General features: G+C 38.8%; 2 protein-coding genes across 4 annotated transcripts in view; one reads left to right on the top strand and one right to left on the bottom strand.

Annotated features, from left to right (window-relative positions):
* carmil2 (capping protein regulator and myosin 1 linker 2) overlaps positions 1-3,477 on the top strand; it is a 163,495-nt gene extending 160,018 nt beyond the window's left edge. The window contains exons 42-43 of one of the 2 annotated variants that reach the window (XR_001809029.3): positions 2,791-3,116; positions 3,205-3,477. Coding sequence is in view for 1 of the 2 variants with exons in the window: in XM_017433904.3 (XP_017289393.2) it covers positions 2,791-2,810 (20 nt within the window). In the remaining variant the exon portion in view is untranslated. Of the gene's footprint in view, positions 1-2,790 lie in introns of both variants that reach the window. The other variant, XM_017433904.3, reaches the window with a different exon arrangement.
* The window catches only part of ric8a (RIC8 guanine nucleotide exchange factor A), a 31,739-nt gene extending 21,641 nt beyond the window's left edge, over positions 1-10,098 (bottom strand). Inside the window, exons 1-3 of one of the 2 annotated variants that reach the window (XM_017433905.3) lie at positions 9,717-10,098; positions 4,699-4,746; positions 4,503-4,520 (exon numbers count right to left, since the gene is read on the bottom strand). In XM_017433905.3, coding sequence (XP_017289394.1) covers positions 4,503-4,520; positions 4,699-4,746; positions 9,717-9,800 — 150 coding nt within the window. In that variant the 5' untranslated portion in view covers positions 9,801-10,098. The remainder of the gene's footprint in view (positions 1-4,502; positions 4,521-4,698; positions 4,747-9,716) is intronic. The other variant, XM_017433906.3, reaches the window with a different exon arrangement.
* Positions 10,099-19,414: the final 9,316 nt, after the last annotated feature.

Genomic DNA, 19,414 nt, shown 5'->3' with positions numbered 1-19,414 from the left:
GATTTTACAAAGAACATGACAGTATCTCTATAAACAATGTAAATCTTTTTCAGCAACAGCAGAGTTAAAGTCTATCTTTAATTTGCTTTCACAGTTGTCTTTTTTTTAAATGGCCAGATAAATAAAATTATGTTTATGTTTGTATAATGCCTTTGTGTATTGCAAATTTAAAAGTTACCATTTCATAACAGTTATAGGTTTTCATTTAATTGTAAATGTTTATATATGAACCTAAAAATGCCTAACCCCTACATTTTCTGTTTTAGACAACCAAATTTACTGCACATTCAGTCACCTAAAATATTGTAGTATTTAGTTGACTAGAACTAGACTAAAACTAGAAGCACTCTAAGAGAACAAACCTTGGCCAAAGTCATTACAAAACAATTTGATTCTGATCGTGATCCAGATCACCACCAAAACTTATTCAATTATTTCTTGTTACAACTCCAATATTAGTTTTTAAATACTTTTTCTAACAAACAAACCAACAAACACTACTAAAAACTTTACCTCCTTGGAGGAGGCAACTACAGCCCCAATTCCAATGAGGTTGAGATATTGTGTAAAACAAATAAAAACAGAGTAAGATAAGTTGCAAATCCTTTTCAACCTATATTCGATTGATTACACTACAAAGACAAGATATTTAATGTTCAAACAGATTAACTTTAATGTTTTTTCGCAAATATTCACTCATTTTGACTTTGATGCCTGTAACATGTTCCAAAAAAGCTGGGACAGACGCATATCTACCACTGTGTTACATGACCTTTGCTTTTAACACTCAATAAGCGTTTGGGAACTGAGGACTCTAATTGTTGAAGCTTTGTAGGTGGAATTCTTCCCCATTTTTGCTTGATGCACAACTTCCGCTGCTCAACGGTTCGGGGTCTCCATTGTTGTATTTTGCGCTTCATAATGCACCAAATATTTGTAATGGGAGACAGGTCTGGACTGCAGGCAGCTCAGTCTAGTACCAACACTCATTTACTACAAAACCACACTGCTGTAACACGTGCAGAATGTGGCTTGGCATTGTCTAGCTGAAATAAGCAGGGATGTCCCTGAAAAAGACATTGCTTGGATAGCAGCATATGTTGCTCCAAAACCTGTATGTACCTGTCAGCATTAATTGTGCCTTCACAGATGTTCAAGTTACTCATGCCATGGGCACTAACACACCCACATACCATCAGAGATGTTGGCTTCTGAACTTTGCACTGATAACAATCTAGACAGTCCTTTTCCTCTTTGGCCCGAACGACACAAGGTCCATGATTTATGAAAACAATTTGAAATGTGGACTCGTCAGACCACAGGACACGTTTCCACTTTGAGTCAGTCCACCTCAGATGAGCTCGGGCCCATAGAAGCCAACAGCGTTTCTGGGTGTTGTTGATATATGGCTTTCACTTTACATGGTAGAGTTTTAAGTTGCACTTGTAGATGTATCAGAATCAGAATCAGAATCAGTTTTTTTTGCCATTGTCAATGAACAGGGTTCACAGACTAGGAATTTGCTTCGGTGTTCAGGTGCAATAGGTATCAAATATAACAATGAAAAAAGACAAAGGGTAATTTTTTTTAAAATAAAAACCAGTGATGACGTGGCCATGGCAGAGTTATAGAGTTACAAGTTCTAACTGTTCAGGAGTCTGACGGCAGAGGGGAAGAAACTGTTCTTATGGCGGGATGTTCTGGTACGAATGGACCGAAACCTTCTGCCTGAGGGGAGTGGTATGAACAGGCTGCTTGCAGGGTGAGAAGGGTCAGCTGTGAGCCGACCTGCTCTCCTCACAGTCCTGGAGACGTATAGGTCATGGAGAGATGGGAGGCTACAGCCGATCACCTTCTCAGCGGAGCGCACAACGCTCTGCAGTCTGTATCTGTCCTTGGCAGTGGCCCCGGCATACCACACCGTGATGGAGGAGCTGAGGATGGACTCGATGATAGCCGTATAGAATTGCACCATCAGCCTGGCTGGCAGCTTAGCTTTCTTCAGCTGTCACAGGAAGTACATCCTCTGCTGGGCCTTCTTAACAAGGGAGCTGATGTTTGGCTCCCACTTGAGGTCTTGGGTGATGGTGGTACCGAGGAACCGGTAGCAGGACACAGTGGTGATGGGGGTGTTGTTAAGGGTGAGGGGGGGGCAGAGGGGCTGTGGCCTTTCTAAAGTCCACAATCATCTCTACTGTTTTCTGGGCATTGAGTTCCAGGTTGTTGCTGCTGCACTAGGTCAACAGCCGGTCCACCTCCCACCTGTAGGCAGACTCATCACCATCCGAGATGAGCCCGATGAGGGTGGTGTCATCCGCAAAATAATAAGTTTAATAATAATAATAAGTTTTACAGAGTTGTGGCTGGAGGTGCAACAGTTAGTGTACAAGGAGAAGAGCAGAGGGGAGAGAACACAGCCCTGTGGAGATCCTGTGCTTATATAGCTTATATAGACAATGTTTTTCTGAAGTGTCCCTGAGCCCATGTGGTCAAATTTGTTTGATAAGTTCTGTTAGGTCCCGGGGTTGTTTGGGGTTTTTTCTCCACAAGAGGTAGTCCTGGAGTCAGCTGGCAGGAGGGTGTCTGAACTGACGTCATCCTCACACCGGTGGACAATCACCTCGTTACCGGCAGATTAAGAGAAGCGGACTGCCAGTACCTTGACGCCAGAGTGTTGCCAGTGATGGTATCTCACAGCCCCTCCGAGCCTGCTCTGAGTGCCTTGCATTGTTTCTCTTCTCCTTGTGATCCAAGAGTAATTTATTTTCCTGTGGCTTCTGTTCCCCTCAGGTGATCTCCGTAGATCCTGACCTGGTTCTTGTTGTTTCCTCGTGACGCCGTGGGCTGTACCCCACGGATGCCCGAGCCCCCACACCCACCAGTGAAAGTTGAACACCAACCTCCAGCCCAAGTCCGATTGGCAGTCCGTCTGCTCCCCCGACGCTTCCAAGCCGCTGCCAACCTGTCCGCCCTCCTGCGCCGCCCCTCCTCCGAGCTTCCTCCGACACACCGAAGAACCCCTTCGCACTCCTGACCACTGGAAGGACTTCCCGGAACCAAAAGAGACCCCGGATCAACACCTACCTCCCCCCCGTTCCAAAACTAATGCCAGCCAAGTAAGCTCTCCCTACTCACTGTTCAAAAGTTAAGTTTTCTTTTTTCCGACGCCCGCAAACTCACCATCTCCGTTGTTGTTCTCTCCAGCGCGCTGATCATTCAGCAGCCCGGCTTCCGGACCGGACCTCGACCTATTTCAGTTTGTTTTTTGCTAATAAATAATTATCATTGTTCATCTCTCTTCTGCATGGTGTTCTTGCATGTGGGTTAAAAGATTAGTTAAGCCCATCATGACAAGTTCGGCGGTCAACAATCAAACTGTGTGGTTACGGGAGCTGAATCGCAAATTGGACTGAATTGCGGTTCTGGAACTCATAATATGGGTTACATCTTGAGGAAGTTGCTCGCTCGAATCAGGCGGAATGGTCCTGGAATTTGGCTGTTTGGATTCGTCATTGAGAAGTATCAGCAAGACTTTTAAGACAGACAAAAACACAATGTCTGCCTGAACCAAAACAATTACTGTTTGTGAATATTGGCTCCCCTAGGCTGACCTTGGTCAGCTATCTTGAAATTTCTCACCGGATTTTTTAAGTAAACAAGATGCTCTGCTCCCTCTGCCTAAGGACATATGTGGATCTGCTCTGGGCTAGCTGATAAACATTCCATCATTATCAAAGACAATGGCCTCTGTGACGTGATTCATGGACTTCTCTACAAACACACACACACGCATTCATACAACACACACCACATCGTCTTCTACCGCCTCTACACACACATACACACACTTTCTGCTGTTTCTGAGTCATCTCTCTCACTCCAACCCACATCCCTCCTTTTCTATCTTAGTCAGTAATTATTACGTTGGCTGTCTAGCGGGCCTGGTACATTTAGAAAGTTCGGTACCATTAGTTTTAGCATTGTCATGTTTTAGCTTATTTAGCCTTCCTGTACATTTAGTTTAGTTCTGTACATTTAGTTTAGTTTATTTTATCTTAGCTCATACTTTAGATATTGGTAGATTGTTAGATTCCTAACTGTTGTTTAGTTCAGCTTTAACTTTATCATGATTTTATTTAGATTATTTTAGCTACTATTTTGACTGTCTCAGCTCATGCTTAGATATGTATGGTTTCGTGATTTTATTTAGATTATTCTATATTTCATTTAGATTATACATGATTGATGTGTTTTTCTTTTTTTGTGTGTTTCATTATGTACCTGCTGTATTGGATTCTGTTTTTGTTTCTGTTGTAAAGCGCTTTGGATCGCCTTGTTGCTGAAAAGTGCTATGTAAATAAATCTAACTTCACTTCACTTCACAACACCCCAACTTCACTGGAATTAGGGTTCTAAAATGACTAAAAATGACTAAATTATAACTAAAGTTAAATGATAATTTGCTGTTAAAATGAACACTGTAACTAATAGTTTATTCATACCTTCTGTTGCTTTACTTCCTAAAGCATTAGGTAAACAAACAGGGAAAAAAACATATGATACAGTTTTGATACATATTTTACAGATTGTATATTTGTTAACATACATTCACAAAACTACCCTAAATGTATTTCAGGAAAGTAAAAAAAAAGAAGAAAGCAAAACTACAAAACCCAGTTTTTGTAATTAAAAAAGTACCTCTCTGTCCGTTTTTCCTTCTCTGCTGAACGTGAAGCAATGACTCATCTGAGAAAAAGAAGAACAGAAAAGACAGAATAAGATAACTGAAGAGGCAGATAATGAGAAATAAGAAGCAGTGGACAGCAAAGAATCGGAAGAGATACGTATATAGACTCAACTCTTCTTTCTGCAATACCCTTTTAACATTAGATTTTTTATTAGAGATTTCTGGCATTTTACAATAATTGTTACTTATTAATTGAAATGCAGAGTAATTGTTTTTTCTGTGTAGCAACAACAGGTTGACTGTTGGAGACTAGCTGAAGACCAAACAGTGAGAAAATATACAAATTTTTACCTGGAATCACCCTGGATTGTTCTTTTTTTTTCTTTCTTTCTTTTTTGGACAGCTAATAAATTAAGACATTCCTACAAATGACTTTAAAATATTTTTGCCACAATTTAGATACAAAGTGTCTTAATTATGTCTCAAAATGATCACAGTTTTTTTTTCATCGTTTGTCTCCAATCAGTAACAATTAAGTTTCACAAGTCACCAAACCCTTCTTAAGTTGTCTTACAATTGTTGAATTTTCTGACAGAAACAAAATGTATTATCTCACTGGGCTGCAACATTTGTAGACTATCAAAACTGTGGTAAAATTGTGAAAAAATAGGTAAATTTTCCACTGCAGTCTGACTGAACTTTCAGTGTTTGCGACCAAATGACCAGTGAGCCATGGGGCTGTGTTCTGAACAGAAAGCAACATTCCCCCTACCATTATCCAGGGGGGCAGCAGTGTCTGCACTTCCTCTGCAGGATGAAGAGATCCCACCTCACTCCCCCTGTCCTCACCACCTTCTATATCGAGAGCCTCATGACCAAATAGATCTCTGTCTTGAGTGGAAGCTGCTCAGCTGAAGACTAGAAAGACCTGAGGAGGGTGGTCTAAAGGATCATAAAGTCTTCTCTCCCCTCTGTCCAAGACATTGGTCTGAGATGCTGCCTCACCATAGCTAACATTACCAGAGATAACACGCACCCCCAATATGGACTGTTTACCCTGCTAGCCTCTGGCAGGAAGTAAAGCAGTCTGAAGACCAGAACCACTAGGTTATGCAACAGTTTCATCCCACAAGCCATTAGACTGCTGACCTCATGTCACTAAAAGTAGTCACAGCAGCAAACACAAACACCAGCCACAAACACAGCTCTGTGACATACCATAGCCAAATGTGATTTTTCTACATCACTTTATTTTATAACATTTAATTTTAATTTATCTTGTTTCTGATGCGGGGAAATGCAACAAAATCCTGTCCAACTTTGCACAGTGAGCTGTCTAATTTGAATGACAATAAAGTTACTGAACCCTAATGTGTAAAATGTTATTATGTATCCTGTGTGCTTCTATTGCCTATCACTTTGCTGCTGATACACTGGAATTTCCACAATGAGGGACAAGTAAAGGATTATCCTATTCTATTCTAGCTAGGGAGAGAGATATCTAGGGAACTCTGCTCAGGCAGCTGCCCCTGTAACCAGAACATACATACATGGATGGATGGATGGATGGATGGATGGATGGATGGATGGATGGATGGATGAACAGTTATACTTCATTTAACATTCTAAAACAAAATAAAATGTTAATTCATATGTTGTCTTTGATGTTCACTGTGGTTTGGAAACTGTTTTTTTAATGTATAGGAAATAATTTAAAAAGCATTTAGGTAATTTAGCTTATTAGACAAATGTAGTTTTACTTGAGCAGAAGAAAACTAAACTTGAGGAAGGAATATTGTAAAAACTCCTCCTCGTTTGACAGAGTCTCTTTTAACTCAGATCCTCATCCCTTGAGCTCTTTATTGGACTGGGATTAGACTAGGCTGAGTGACTATTTGTGTATCTGAGACTCTAATCCTATTGCTGTTAAGATCAACTCCCATCTCCTTACAGCTGGACGATCCATAAAGAATGGCTCACCTGGGTTTAAGCAGACTGTACAACACAAATCAAGTGGAGTGTGGATCCACTATGAAATATAGGGTTTGGATGTAGTGCTATGATTAATTTGTGTCCATTTAATCTAATGTGTCTTTATTTTTGTTTACAGACATAGACACATTTTTTGACACCCTTCTACAATCACAATAAGCACAGCTAACTCTGAAATAGCTTGAAACAAACAATGTTTTAATGGCATCCCTTATTTTTCATTCCATATCACAAGTCAGACTTTGCTTTGGATTGTTGATTCAGTTGAAGATTTCATATAAATAAACAAATGAAAATTGCATGCGCAAAAAAAGATGGTAGCCCTACTTTAGTATTTTGCAGCAGCTTTTGCAGCAATTAGTTCCAACAAGTGATGTTTTTACTTTTACAATGAGACATCTGCATTTATAAACAGGTAGTTTGGTCCGCTCTTAAGCAAACATATCCAGCTGTCTCAGGTTTGAAGGATGGCATCTTTACACTGCAATTTTCAGATCTTTATATAGATGTTTAATAGGATTAAGATCCATTTAAGTATAGTTCAGTGTCTTTTTCTCAGCCATTCTTGATGCTTTTAGCTGTATGTTTTGGGTCATTATCCTGTTGACGGGCCCAAGAGCTAAGACTCGGGCTGAGCTGGTGTTCTTCTTTTTTGAACACGTTGTTTATTCTCTTCTGTAAATGCAGAGCCGATGAGATGGGAGCCAAAAAGCTAAAGTTTTGACTCATCAGTCCCAGAAACCAGTCCATCACCGAACCACAAAGAGACAAATAACCATTCATGCACCCTCACACCTAATGACAGTTGAGAGGTGCCAATTAACCTAACATGCATGTTTTTGGACTGTGTAAGGAAACCGGAGAACCTGGAAAGAACCCACCCATGCACAGTTAAAACATGTCAACTCTACACAAATGTTCCAGCCGTGAGCCAAACCTGCAACCTTCTTGCTCCAAGGCAGCAGTGCTGAAAAGATGACCCTTTAAAAACAACTTTTATTATGTGAGTGATCCTTTAAGAAAATTTCTAAACAGTTTTTTTTTTATCTCAAATTTTAAAACTCGAGGTGACCTACATGTTAGGGATGTTACGAGCAAGGTAGAACCGTTAGAACAAATCTTAAAAGTAATGTTATGCAAGAACTCACATATATCTCAATATTATGAGATTATACTGTATGTGTTATTCACTTACACCAATTGGAGTGTGTGATGTGACTGACTCATTTACTAACACATCAAATTCTAGCTCAATATCTGTAAATCTCCCTGAGTTATAGAAATTTTTGTTTTCTACAATCAGTTGTCTGTGGCAGCCATGTTGCATTAGGATGTCTCCAAAAGTTAATGAGTTGTAGATGTACAACCAATGATTACCTTCTGAGAGTTTCAATAAAATTCATCCACTGCTTCATGAGATGTTTTGCTAACAGATAAACAGGGTTGAGTCCAACTCTGTTTGCTAAAGTTTTATCCAAAACATTTCATGTGATCTATTGACTCTCAGCGAATGTGTTGTGGATGTCTCCCGCCTATTACTACATCAAAATTTAGTTAAATATCTATAAAATTGACTGACTTATAGCCATTTTTGTGTTTACAAAAGTCCCTTTGTTGTGGCAACCATCTTGAATTGGATTGACTCTAAAGGGTAATCAGTTGTAGACGTCAATCCAATGACTGCTTTTTGAGCGTTTAAATAAAATCCATCCTGTGGCTCATGGGACATTTTACTAACAGACACATGTGCACACAGGGTAAAACACCATTTATTACTCAATTATTATAATGTAAAATGTCAAATGTAATTACAAAGCCGTGGGGAACAATCAACAACAGTGAAATAACAATAATAAGACTGAACAAAATGTGAGAGGCAGAGTTTCAGGCTAAAGTCTGAATAAAAAGAAAAATTGCAAGATGTTATAATATGGTAGACAGGCCTAATAAGACCATATATTAACACTAAATCATTTCTGTGTTGTGCTCAAGTGAACAGAAAGAGTGTAACTTTGATAACTAGTTCAGAGTTTTGATAGGAAAAGTAATTATTTTTATTTAGCAATTACAGGCCTAGCATTCCTTTGAAAAATGCATATCGCCCACCATCTTTCATACCAGAGCTTTATACTAGGACTATGCAGACAAATGACAAATTGTAGCCATTTTGGTCAAATCTTGACAATAATGTTTAGTGCAATCCCGCGTGATAATGTGAGTTCAGTTAACACTCAGAGTATATGTTGTGAATGACTCTCAGCTACTACCACATCCAATTTTAGCTAAATATCTGTAAATTTCACTAAGGTATAGCCGTTTTTGTGTCAGCTTAGGTCAATCACTTGTGGTAGCCATCTTGAAATACGTGGATTCCAAAAGTAAATGTGCTGCATAATTTCTGAGAGTTTCAGTGGATCATTGAAATCTGTCCAGTGGTTCATAAAATATTTTGCTAACAGAAAAAACAGGGTTGACTCCAACAGTTAATACCAAGTTTCTTAAGCTCGGAGTATGTGTTGGGGATGATGCTCAGCTACTACCACAACAAAGTTTAGCTCAGTATTTGTAAAACTGGCTTGAGTTGTAGTTATATTTTTTGTGTTTTCTAAAATGAGTGGGCGGCCATCTTGAATTGGGTTGACTCCAAAAAGTAATGAGATGTTGATGTACACTACAGCCAGTGTTTACTTTCAGAAAGTTTCAATAAAATCAATCCTGTGGTTCATGACACATTTTGCTGTCAGACAGACAAACGAAGACACAGGCAAAAACATTATCACTCGCCTTTAGTCGGCAGGCGATAATGAAGGAAGTATAATATGGTAGACGGGCCTAAAAAAAAACAAATAATACTGTAAATGCTTTCTGTGCTGTCCCCAAGTTGACAGAAAGAGAGTAACTTGTAAAAGCAGCTCAGTGTTCTGACGGCCATCAAATCAGATTTTTAGGGTTCAAAGTTGCCTGTGGGCTGACGGGAGGCAGAGTAGCAGGTGTAGCCTCACCTGTTTGTGTCTGATGAGCTAGGCTGTTCATTTACCTGCTTGTTGAAGCTCTGTAACGCTGTCAGCACGATCTCCTGCTCTCCCGTCTCTATTTGCTCTATCAGAACCTGTAGATCCATTTTAGCTGGGGTTCGGAGCGCTGCTGAGGAGCTGGATGCTGCTGGACCGTCTGCCGACTGGATCCCTCAGAACCGACAGGAAGCGATTAGATGGAAGGGATTTGCTGCTGCGTTCACTGCCCCCGGAGAATGTCGGACAAAACAAATTATCTTGTTTTTTTTTTGTTGTTTTTTTTAGATTTTCTGTTTTAAAACGACCGTACAACCGCTTTTTAATGTGCTTCCGAAGCACCCAAAGGTAATCAAAAGAAACTGTTTTTCAGAATTACAAAGCAGAGGGTTTCCTTTATATCTTAAAAGGAATGTACACAAACCACGCAAGTTAAAGCAGATGTGGAGACATCTGCAGCTGTTTCAGGAACTAACGGGGTTAGACGAGGCGCAATGCTGTCACGTGCTCTTTATGGGCCCGACGCTGAAGGCGAGAGAGGGCGATAATGTTTTTGCCCGTGTCTGCCCGTGTTAAGTGGTTTCTCTGATAGCAAAATATCTCACGAATCACTGCACTGATTTTAATGAAACTTCCTGGAAGTAATCACTGGCTGTACATCTACAACTGATTAAATTTTGGAGACAACCCAAATTCAAGATGACTCACTCACTCATCAGTTCATCATCCTGTTACATTATTTGTTTCCTGCATGTTCCTCATTGGTTTTTGTTTCTTTTTCCTTATTTTCTCTGCCTTGTCAGCTGTTTGTTGTGGTTTGTTCTCTCGTCCTCTTGTACCAGTCTGCATTCTTGGGTCCTTAATTGCAAAAAAAACCTGACAATTTGTTCATAGCAAAACATCTCATTAACAAATGGATGGATTTTATAGAAACTCTCAGAAAGTAATAATTGAATATGTATCTGTAATTGATTAACTTTTAGGGTCAACCCATTTTGATATAGCCACCACAGCTAATTAACCTTAGCCAACTCAAAAAATGTTTATAAGCCAACTGAAGTAAAATTTGGTATAGTAGTGGCTGAGAGTCACCATAACACGTTCACTGAAAACAAGATCTCATAATACTGCACGAAATGTTCAAGGTTTGATTAAAACAGCTATAATGACTTCCGGGTATGAACGCAAGGTAGAAGGTCGCATCCGACACCGCTCCTGACAAAAATCCTTAAAAATCCCTTTTAAGTCTACTGAACGCTACAGCAACGATATCTGTGATTGATTTGGATGAAACTATGCCAGGACCTGGAAGACAGAGTAAAGATAAGTCAAAAATAACTTTGCAATCCAAGCTGACGGATTACGGACCGCAACACGCGGAGCCTAGCATAAGCGAAGCTAGCAAGAAAGTTAGCAAGGAACCAAGCAGCAGCAAGGGAATAGAGGGAGAACTAGCGGCTAACAACGGCGAAATGAACAGCTCAGTCAGTGACAAAGCAGAAATACTTGGAGCAATTAAAAGCTTAAAGTCCGACTTATCTGAAAGACTTGACGGGGTTATGACAGCCATAGAAGCAGTGAAGAAAGAAGTGGGAGAATGTGCGAAGCGTTTGACGCAGGCAGAGGAACGTTTATCCACGGTGGAGGACGAGCAACGGTCGCTAATTAATAAAGTTAAGAGCTTGGAGGAAACGAAGAAGCGACTGGAGGAAAGAATGGTCGACATGGAAATGAGATCTCGCCTCAACAACCTCAGATTGGTGAACCTCCCTGAAGGAGCAGAAGGCTCCGACGCCTGTGAATTTTTGGAAAGCTGGTTACCAGAAGTGTTGGATCTGCCTGCCCTGAGAAACCCGCTGATTCTCGAAAGAGCCCACCGGGTCGGTCCGAAGAGAAACGCAGAGGCACCTCCAAGAACCGTAATAATGCGGTTCCTCAACTATAAGCAAAAAGACACGATTCTTAAAGCAAGCAGAGCAAAGACGGATATCCTCTATAAAAACCAACGGGTGAGACTCTACAACGATGTTTCTGCGGAGATACACAAGCAACGCAAACAGTATGATGGAGTCCGCAAACGCCTCCGCGAGCTCGGGCTGAGATATGGCTTCATCCCTCCGGCTAAACTGATCTTGACGTACCAAGGGGAAACTTTCAAGTTCAACACACCAGCTGAGGTCCAAGAGTTCATCGACCGGACTCAGAGGAGTCGGATAAGTGCAACGGAGTGACTGAAAAGGTCCATTACAATTAGACTGTAGCAATGGTGTGCCTTTTTGTTCAATTTATATTTCTGTTAGCCCACTTCTGTGTTCACAATATATAGCGTGGAGTATCACTCTTCACAACACTCTTTATTTTACTATATTTCTAGGTTCTTCACTCAGGATATTCTACCTTTGTTGTAAAAGATCACCTTAAAAATATAGGGATAATTAGACTGTTGGAAATCCAGGAGATGGTCGGGCACAATATTTACATCTGTTTTTTTTTTACTTGTTGGTGGTAGTAATAGTAAGTGAAAGAATAGATCTTAAGGATCTACATATGCCAGTTGTTGGAAGCATTATATTGGGAGGGCCTAACTTTTTGGTTGGGAATGGGGATTTGTTTGTTTTAGTGGTTCAGGGTTTGTGGGAGTTTGTTAACTGTTCAGTTATTTTTCTTGACCCTCTTGGACACAGTTGCAATGTTACCGCATCAACGACCTTTAAGGTGACATGATGCAGAGAACGGAAGTTAAATGCACATCCTGGAACTGTAGAGGCTTGCATAAAACCAAAAAAATCAAACAAGTCATGAACAAACTGAAAGATCTAAATTCTAAAATAGTATTTTTACAAGAGACCCATCTCTTGGAGGAAGAAAATATAAAACTACGTAGGAGGTGGCAGGGGGATTTATATGCAGCTTCATTTACATCAAGAGCCAGGGGAGTAATGACTCTAATTCATAATTCCATTCCTTTTCAGGTTACCAATGTTATCAAAGATAAGTTGGGGAGATATCTGATTATTCAGGGGTCTATCTTACATGAAACCCTGAATCTAGTAAATGTGTATGGTCCCAATTCTGATGACGATGCTTTCTACACCAATTTCTTTCTTGTCCTAGCGTCGCTGCCAGGAAAATATATTATAGGAGGTGACTGGAATTGTGTCCTAGACCCCACGCTGGACAGAACATCAGGAACTGATCAAACACATACCAGAAGTAGAGAAACAATATGTCATTTTATGAAAGAATTAAATCTGCTAGATATTTGGAGACACTTAAAACCTACTGAAACAATCTACTCATGCCATTCAAGAACATTTAAAACATACTCACGCATCGATTATATTTTGATTTCAACAGAGTTACTCTCAAATGTAACTGATTGTTCCTATGATAGCATACTCCTATCAGACCACGCTCCCTGTAATCTAATATACTCTAGCAACTGCCTAATGAGAAATCCTCCTAGATGGTGTTTACATCAGAAATGGCTGAAAGACGAGAAATTTCTTAAATATGTTGGGGAAAAGATAGACGAATATTTCAGTATCAACACCACTCAAACTTCATCCTGTATTAAATGGGACGCTTTTAAGGCATGCTTGAGGGGTTATATAATTAGCTACACAGCGTCAAAATCTAAAGAGCAGCGTAAGAGCAGACAACAATTAGAATCTAAAATTAAATCATTAGAAGCACAGATTTTTAGAAATGTCAGCACAGAATCTGAGAAGGAATTGCTGCTATTAAAGGCACAATATGAAAAAGAATCTGCAGACAGAGCGGCCTCCAGTTTATTAAGATTAAATCAGACATTCTATGAACAAGGAGAAAAACAGGGGAGACTCTTGGCATGGCAAATAAAACAATTGGAAGTGCAAAAAAATATAACCTCTATTATTGGTAGTAATGGAGAAACATTAGTAGACCCAATCAAAATAAATGATGAGTTTAGGAAATACTATGAAAAGTTGTATGATTCTCAAGACACCTCTGTTATTCAAGAGCACGACTCATTTCTAAACAAGCTAACTATTCCCTCGATAGATGAGAATCATAAAGAACAGCTGGAAGCTGAAATTACGAAAGAAGAACTTGGTCAGGCTATAGACTGCATGAAGGCAGGGAAGAAAGCTGGGCCAGATGGGTTCCCTATAGATTTTTATAAAAAATTCAAAGAACGTCTAATAAACCCTATGTTAGAGATGTTCCAAGAGGCATATAGTAATGGTGGCCTACCAAAATCTATGACAAATGCTTTAATCTTTATGCTTCCCAAGCCAGGGAAACCCAGCAATAAATGTGAAAACATGAGGCCAATAAGTTTGCTTAACTCTGACCTAAAAATAATCTGTAAAATATTAGCGATTCGTCTACAAGAGTCTCTCCCTTCAGTGATACACAGGGATCAAAATGGCTTTATTCTGGGACGGCAAGGTCTGCACAATGTGAGGAGGCTTCTAAACATTATTCACGATGCAGGGGTAAAATCAGGGAAAGCACTTCTTTCACTAGATGCTGAGAAAGCGTTCGACCGAGTCGAATGGCCCTACCTATTCAACATTTTAAATCGTTTTGGTTATGGAAATAACTTCAAAAAATGGATACACCTACTATACTTAAATCCTAGTGCGGAAATTTTAACAAATAAAAATGTGTCTAAACCAATCGACATCAAACGAGGATGTCGGCAAGGATGTCCTTTATCCCCTTTACTATTTACTTTAGCATTGGAGCCTTTTGCTATAGCTGTAAGGTCCCATAAAACCATATCAGGCATCTCAATAAGACAAGTAAATCACAAACTTTCATTATATGCAGATGATATAATCATGTTCATCTCAAACTTAAAAGAATCTATTCCAAGTTTACTTAAGTTAATAGAGGAATTTGGGCATATTTCAGGGTATAAAATAAATAAAACTAAATCTTCTTTACTATTATTGGACGAAAAAGAATTGTCCTCAGAAATAAGGTCAGAATTTAAGATTGTTGGTGAACTCACTTATTTAGGAATTAAAATATTTCCAAATCTTGATATGATTAGCAAGAAGAATTATGAACATTTAACAAAAGAAATCACTGAAACTATCAATAGATGGATGTCCCTTCCCCTATCACTGATTGGCAGGATTAACAGCTACAAAATGAATATACTCCCAAAAGTATTGTATATTTTTCAGAATGTGCCCCTGCCGCCTCCTACAAACTGGTTTGATAATTTTAGGAAACTGATTGGTGGGTTTTTATGGCAAAATAAACGGCCCAGGATTAGAATGTCTCTCTTACATTTACCTCACAATGAGGGAGGCCTAGGGTGTCCGAACATTAAGTGGTATTACTGGGCAGCCCAACTTAGGACTATTAGATACTATTTTAATGTCAAAGATGGCCCTCATTGGACAGAAATGGAATCTGAGTCAGTAAGTCCCCCCTTACCTTTATTTATTTTTTCTGATTCAGTTCCAAAATTGTTGGGTAAAACGGTTAACCCTATAGTTAGAAACATGATCAAAATATGGTATGATGTAAAGAAATTTGCAAAGGAACCAATTCAATTATCACAATTTACTCCCATTTGGGGAAATGAAAACTTCACTCCAGGAAGAGCAGATCCAGTATTTAAACAATGGGCCACCAAAGGAGCAGATACAATTCAAGCTTTATATAAAAAAAATTCAACTTACATGATGTCATTTGAAGAATTCAGACAGAAATTTAATATAAATAGAAAGTATTTCTTTAAATACCTTCAACTTAGGAGCTATATTGGGTCAAAAAACAAAGGACTAACCAAACCACCAAAGTCCCCTCTAGAAAAAATTGCTGACAAAAACGGCACAAGTAAAGGTGCAATTTCAGAACTTTACAACTTTTTGGTCCTTAATTCTTCAGAAAACTCAGTATTGAAACTGGAAGCCTGGAAATCAGACCTGGGAGTAAACTTGTCACGGGAAGACTGGCAATCTATCTGTATAAGGGCTCAGAAACAAACCGTTAACTCTCGCTTAAGGTTACTGCAGTACAAATGGTTAATGCGAATATATATTACACCAGTCAAATTAAATCGGTACAATTCTAATATACCAGACATTTGCACAAAATGTTTAGAGGAGAAAGGGACCTTGTTTCATTGTATCTGGGAATGTAGGAATATTAAAAGATTTTGGAAAGCAGTAAAAGAAACTGTAGAACACCTAATCTCAAAAGATGTAGAATTAGATCCGGTTTTTCTCATTTTAGGTCTATATCCAAAAAATTCATTGTTTACTAAAAGCGAACAACTGTTGATAGATTTGTGTCTACTAGAAGCTAAGAGACTGATAGCACTATTCTGGAAAAGAGCAACAGGTCCAGGTATCAAACAATGGATCGAACACATGCTGAAGACTTTACCTCTGGAACGGATAACGTATCTCCAAAAAGGGAAAAGAGAACTATTTGAAACCATTTGGAGACCATTCCTGGAGTTTGTTGAAGGTGTGGACTTGTCTCAAGAAGAACTCAGCTAAAGTAAAGACTTATGTTGAGCCACAATGTTAAACAAAGGAGCCTCAACAGTGGACTATTATCTCCGGTATGCTTAAAAGAAATGCAAGTGTGTACCTATGAGGGCGTTTTGTTGGTCTTGTTGACTGTATTGGTTGTAGGTTTTATGGCAGACATATTTGTAAAAACACAAAAATAATAATAAAAAGATTGATGGAAAAAAAAAAAACAGCTATAATAACCAGGTCATTTCTTATCATAAGATTATTAGTTTAAAACTCTGGCATAAAAGGCTGTGGGAGACATGCATTCCTTCAAAAAATGCTAGGCCTTTATTTTTATTATATTGATTAGTGTGTCTAAAAATTAGGTAAACAGAGACAGATTTTAACATGTTTGTTTATGTGTAATACTGATCTTACTTTTTTCATCACACTACATTCTCAAACACGCAGGCTATGTTTTTAAGGTACTTTAAAAATTAGCTACAAAAGATCTAAAATATCCCATCCACCCATCCACCCATCCACCCATCTTCTTCCGCTTATCTAAGTAGGCGCGGCAGTGGCTCAGGAGGTAGGGGTTTGTCTTGTGAAAAGAGGGTTGCTGGTTCAAACCCCCACTCTGGCTGTCTCAGCTGTTGTGTCCTTGGCAGCTGTGGCTAAAATGTAACTTATCACCATCAGTGTATGAATGATTGTAGTGTAAAGCTTTATAAGTGCAGCCATTTACCATTTACTGTTTGTAGCAGCCTAAGCAGGGAGACCCAGACTTCCCTCTCCCCAGCCACCTGGGGGAATCCCAAGGCGTTCCCAGGCCAGCCCTCCTCCCTCCCGGATGACCGAGAAAACTAATTTCTCGTTCTTTCAGTCACTACCCAAAGTAAATTGAGTAAAATTCGCCTTTTGACTCAGCTCTCTCTTTACCACGACAGAGTGATGCAGTGCCCGCTTCACTGCAGACACTGCACCAATCCGCCTATTGATCTCCCGCTCCATTTTTCCCTCTAAAATATCAAATAAACAAATTTCAAAATGTATTTGTTTAAAGAAGCTAACTCTTTAGTTTGGCAGTCTGAGTTTTCTAAGAACTAGGCATAAGACAAATCCTTATATTTGAAGGTTTAATCCATTGAGAATATTTAAAACTCCCTCAAGGAGCATCAGTCCAGCATTTTTCAGGTTTCACACTCTGGCCTACAAAGGTTTCCGGTAGTTTAGTTTTCTCAAAGTGGCTCCTGTGGATTTTTACTGATGTGCCCTATAAGTCATAGAAAATAACACTTTTATTCTGAGATACACAGCAATTAACAAAAAGCAAAATGCCAGGTATTGCTGAAGTTAGCTTCCAATTGCAGTTCGCTAAAGTGCTATTCCAACCATTTTTTTGGCGTGCAGTCAGTTAGCACTCATAATATAAGACTCAGTCTCAGCTACTACCACATCATATTTTACCTGAAAATCTGTAAAATTTACCAAGCTATACCCATTCTTGTATTAGCTAAGATCACTGTGTTGTGGCATCCGTTTGGAATCAGGCTTCTGGAAAACTTAAACAGTTGTAGTTATTTTCTCAATGGTTACTTTACTTTTTGTTTTTAACGGGTTCCTTTCTATGGTTGACCAGAAGTAAATAATAATAAATAAATAAATACGCTTTGGCTTTTTTATTTTCTTAATCAAAATAATAGTTTCACAAATAGCAAACTATGTTTGGTTATTTCACATTTTAGTCTAGAATAGTTAAATACAGGTTTGAAGAATCCAAGTATTGTCATTTTTGATGTGCATCAGTTCTGAGGTTGTCCAGATGCCAAAGAAAGCCTAAAAATCTACCTTTTTGGATTTTCACAAATATAATAAATTTTCACAAATTCTAAACTGTATTTGATTTATTTTGTGTTTAGTATGAAATGATTCAGTCCAGGTTAGAACTGTGTAAGTAATGTATTTTTTGAACAGGAGTTGAGAAAAAACTAAAAATTTTGGAACAGCCCTTTAGGAAACTGCCAAATTGAAAGCTGCAATGAGACACTAACGTAAGCAAATATCAAGGGGTTGCAACAAAAATACTACAAAGACTGAGTCACAGACTAAATAAGGAGGGACGCTTTATAGCTTAAACTGCTTTTTGTCTGGGGAAAATTGAATGCTTGGTTACAAAAATAAAAGGGGGAAAAACTTCCAAACAGAGAGAGCCGACACAAAGAGGAAGAGTTTAAAGGTTTAATTACTCCATCTATCTATCTGTCTGTCTGCAATTTCTTTTGGAAAACCATACATTTGGAATAACAGTCCAGTTTTTCTCCTTTATTCTGTTCTTTTCCTGCCACTCTTCCATGGAGCTCAGTTCTGTGCAGCGTCTAGTGGTGTTATAGACAGATCCTCCCAGCTCCATCAGGGTTATTTTTTTAATCTCTTGGATGTTTCTCTGATTAATGGCCTCCTTACCCACTCTGGGAGTTTTGTTGGTTGATCATCTCTGGGCAGGTTTGCTGTGGCAGCATCATCTTTCTATTTCCTAATAATGGATTTAATGGAGCTTTATGGGATGTCCATGGTTTTGGAATATTTTTATAATCCAACGCAGATCTGTTCTTCCCCACAACTTTGTCTTTGACCTGTGTGGAGAGTTCCTTGGTCTTCATGCTGTCTCTTGCATGGTTGTTGCCCGCACTACTTAGCAGTGTTGGACTGTTGTTGACTCTGGGAGCCATCAGAACAGGTGGATATAGATTGAGATCATCTGACTCTTAAATGGATCGCAGGTGGATCTTATTGAATTGAAGGGAATAGTTGGAGTTTCAAAGCAAAGGGAATAAAAACTGGCTGATGCAAACATGAATTTTCAGTTTTATATTCATTAAAATTATTTAAAACAAGGTTATTTTCCTTATTTAACTTCATTAATCTGGAATATTTTGTAGAACTATTGCATTTAATCAAATTATGAATTCAATTAAAATCCAGGTTGTGAGTCAACAAAATAGAAAGATTACCAAGAAGGAATCAATACTTTATCAAGGTACTGTAATCTAACAACTTGTACAATGCAATGCAACCTCCTGAGGCCCAAGCTTTGGTTTGATGTGTAATTTTAAATTTTAGTTAGATACCCAGACATTGTTTTTAAACAATTAGTAAATCAATCAATCAATCAATCAAATTTTATTTGTATAGCACATTTCAGCAGCAAGGCATTTCAAGGTGCTTTACATAATTAAAAAAAAAAAAAAAAA

Source organism: Kryptolebias marmoratus, linkage group LG11 (genome assembly GCF_001649575.2).
Source record: "Kryptolebias marmoratus isolate JLee-2015 linkage group LG11, ASM164957v2, whole genome shotgun sequence".
In the NCBI taxonomy this organism is placed as follows: domain Eukaryota; kingdom Metazoa; phylum Chordata; class Actinopteri; order Cyprinodontiformes; family Rivulidae; genus Kryptolebias; species Kryptolebias marmoratus.
The sequence above is the reverse complement of the archived record's forward strand: the minus strand, read 5'-3'. Positions and strand labels throughout refer to the sequence as shown.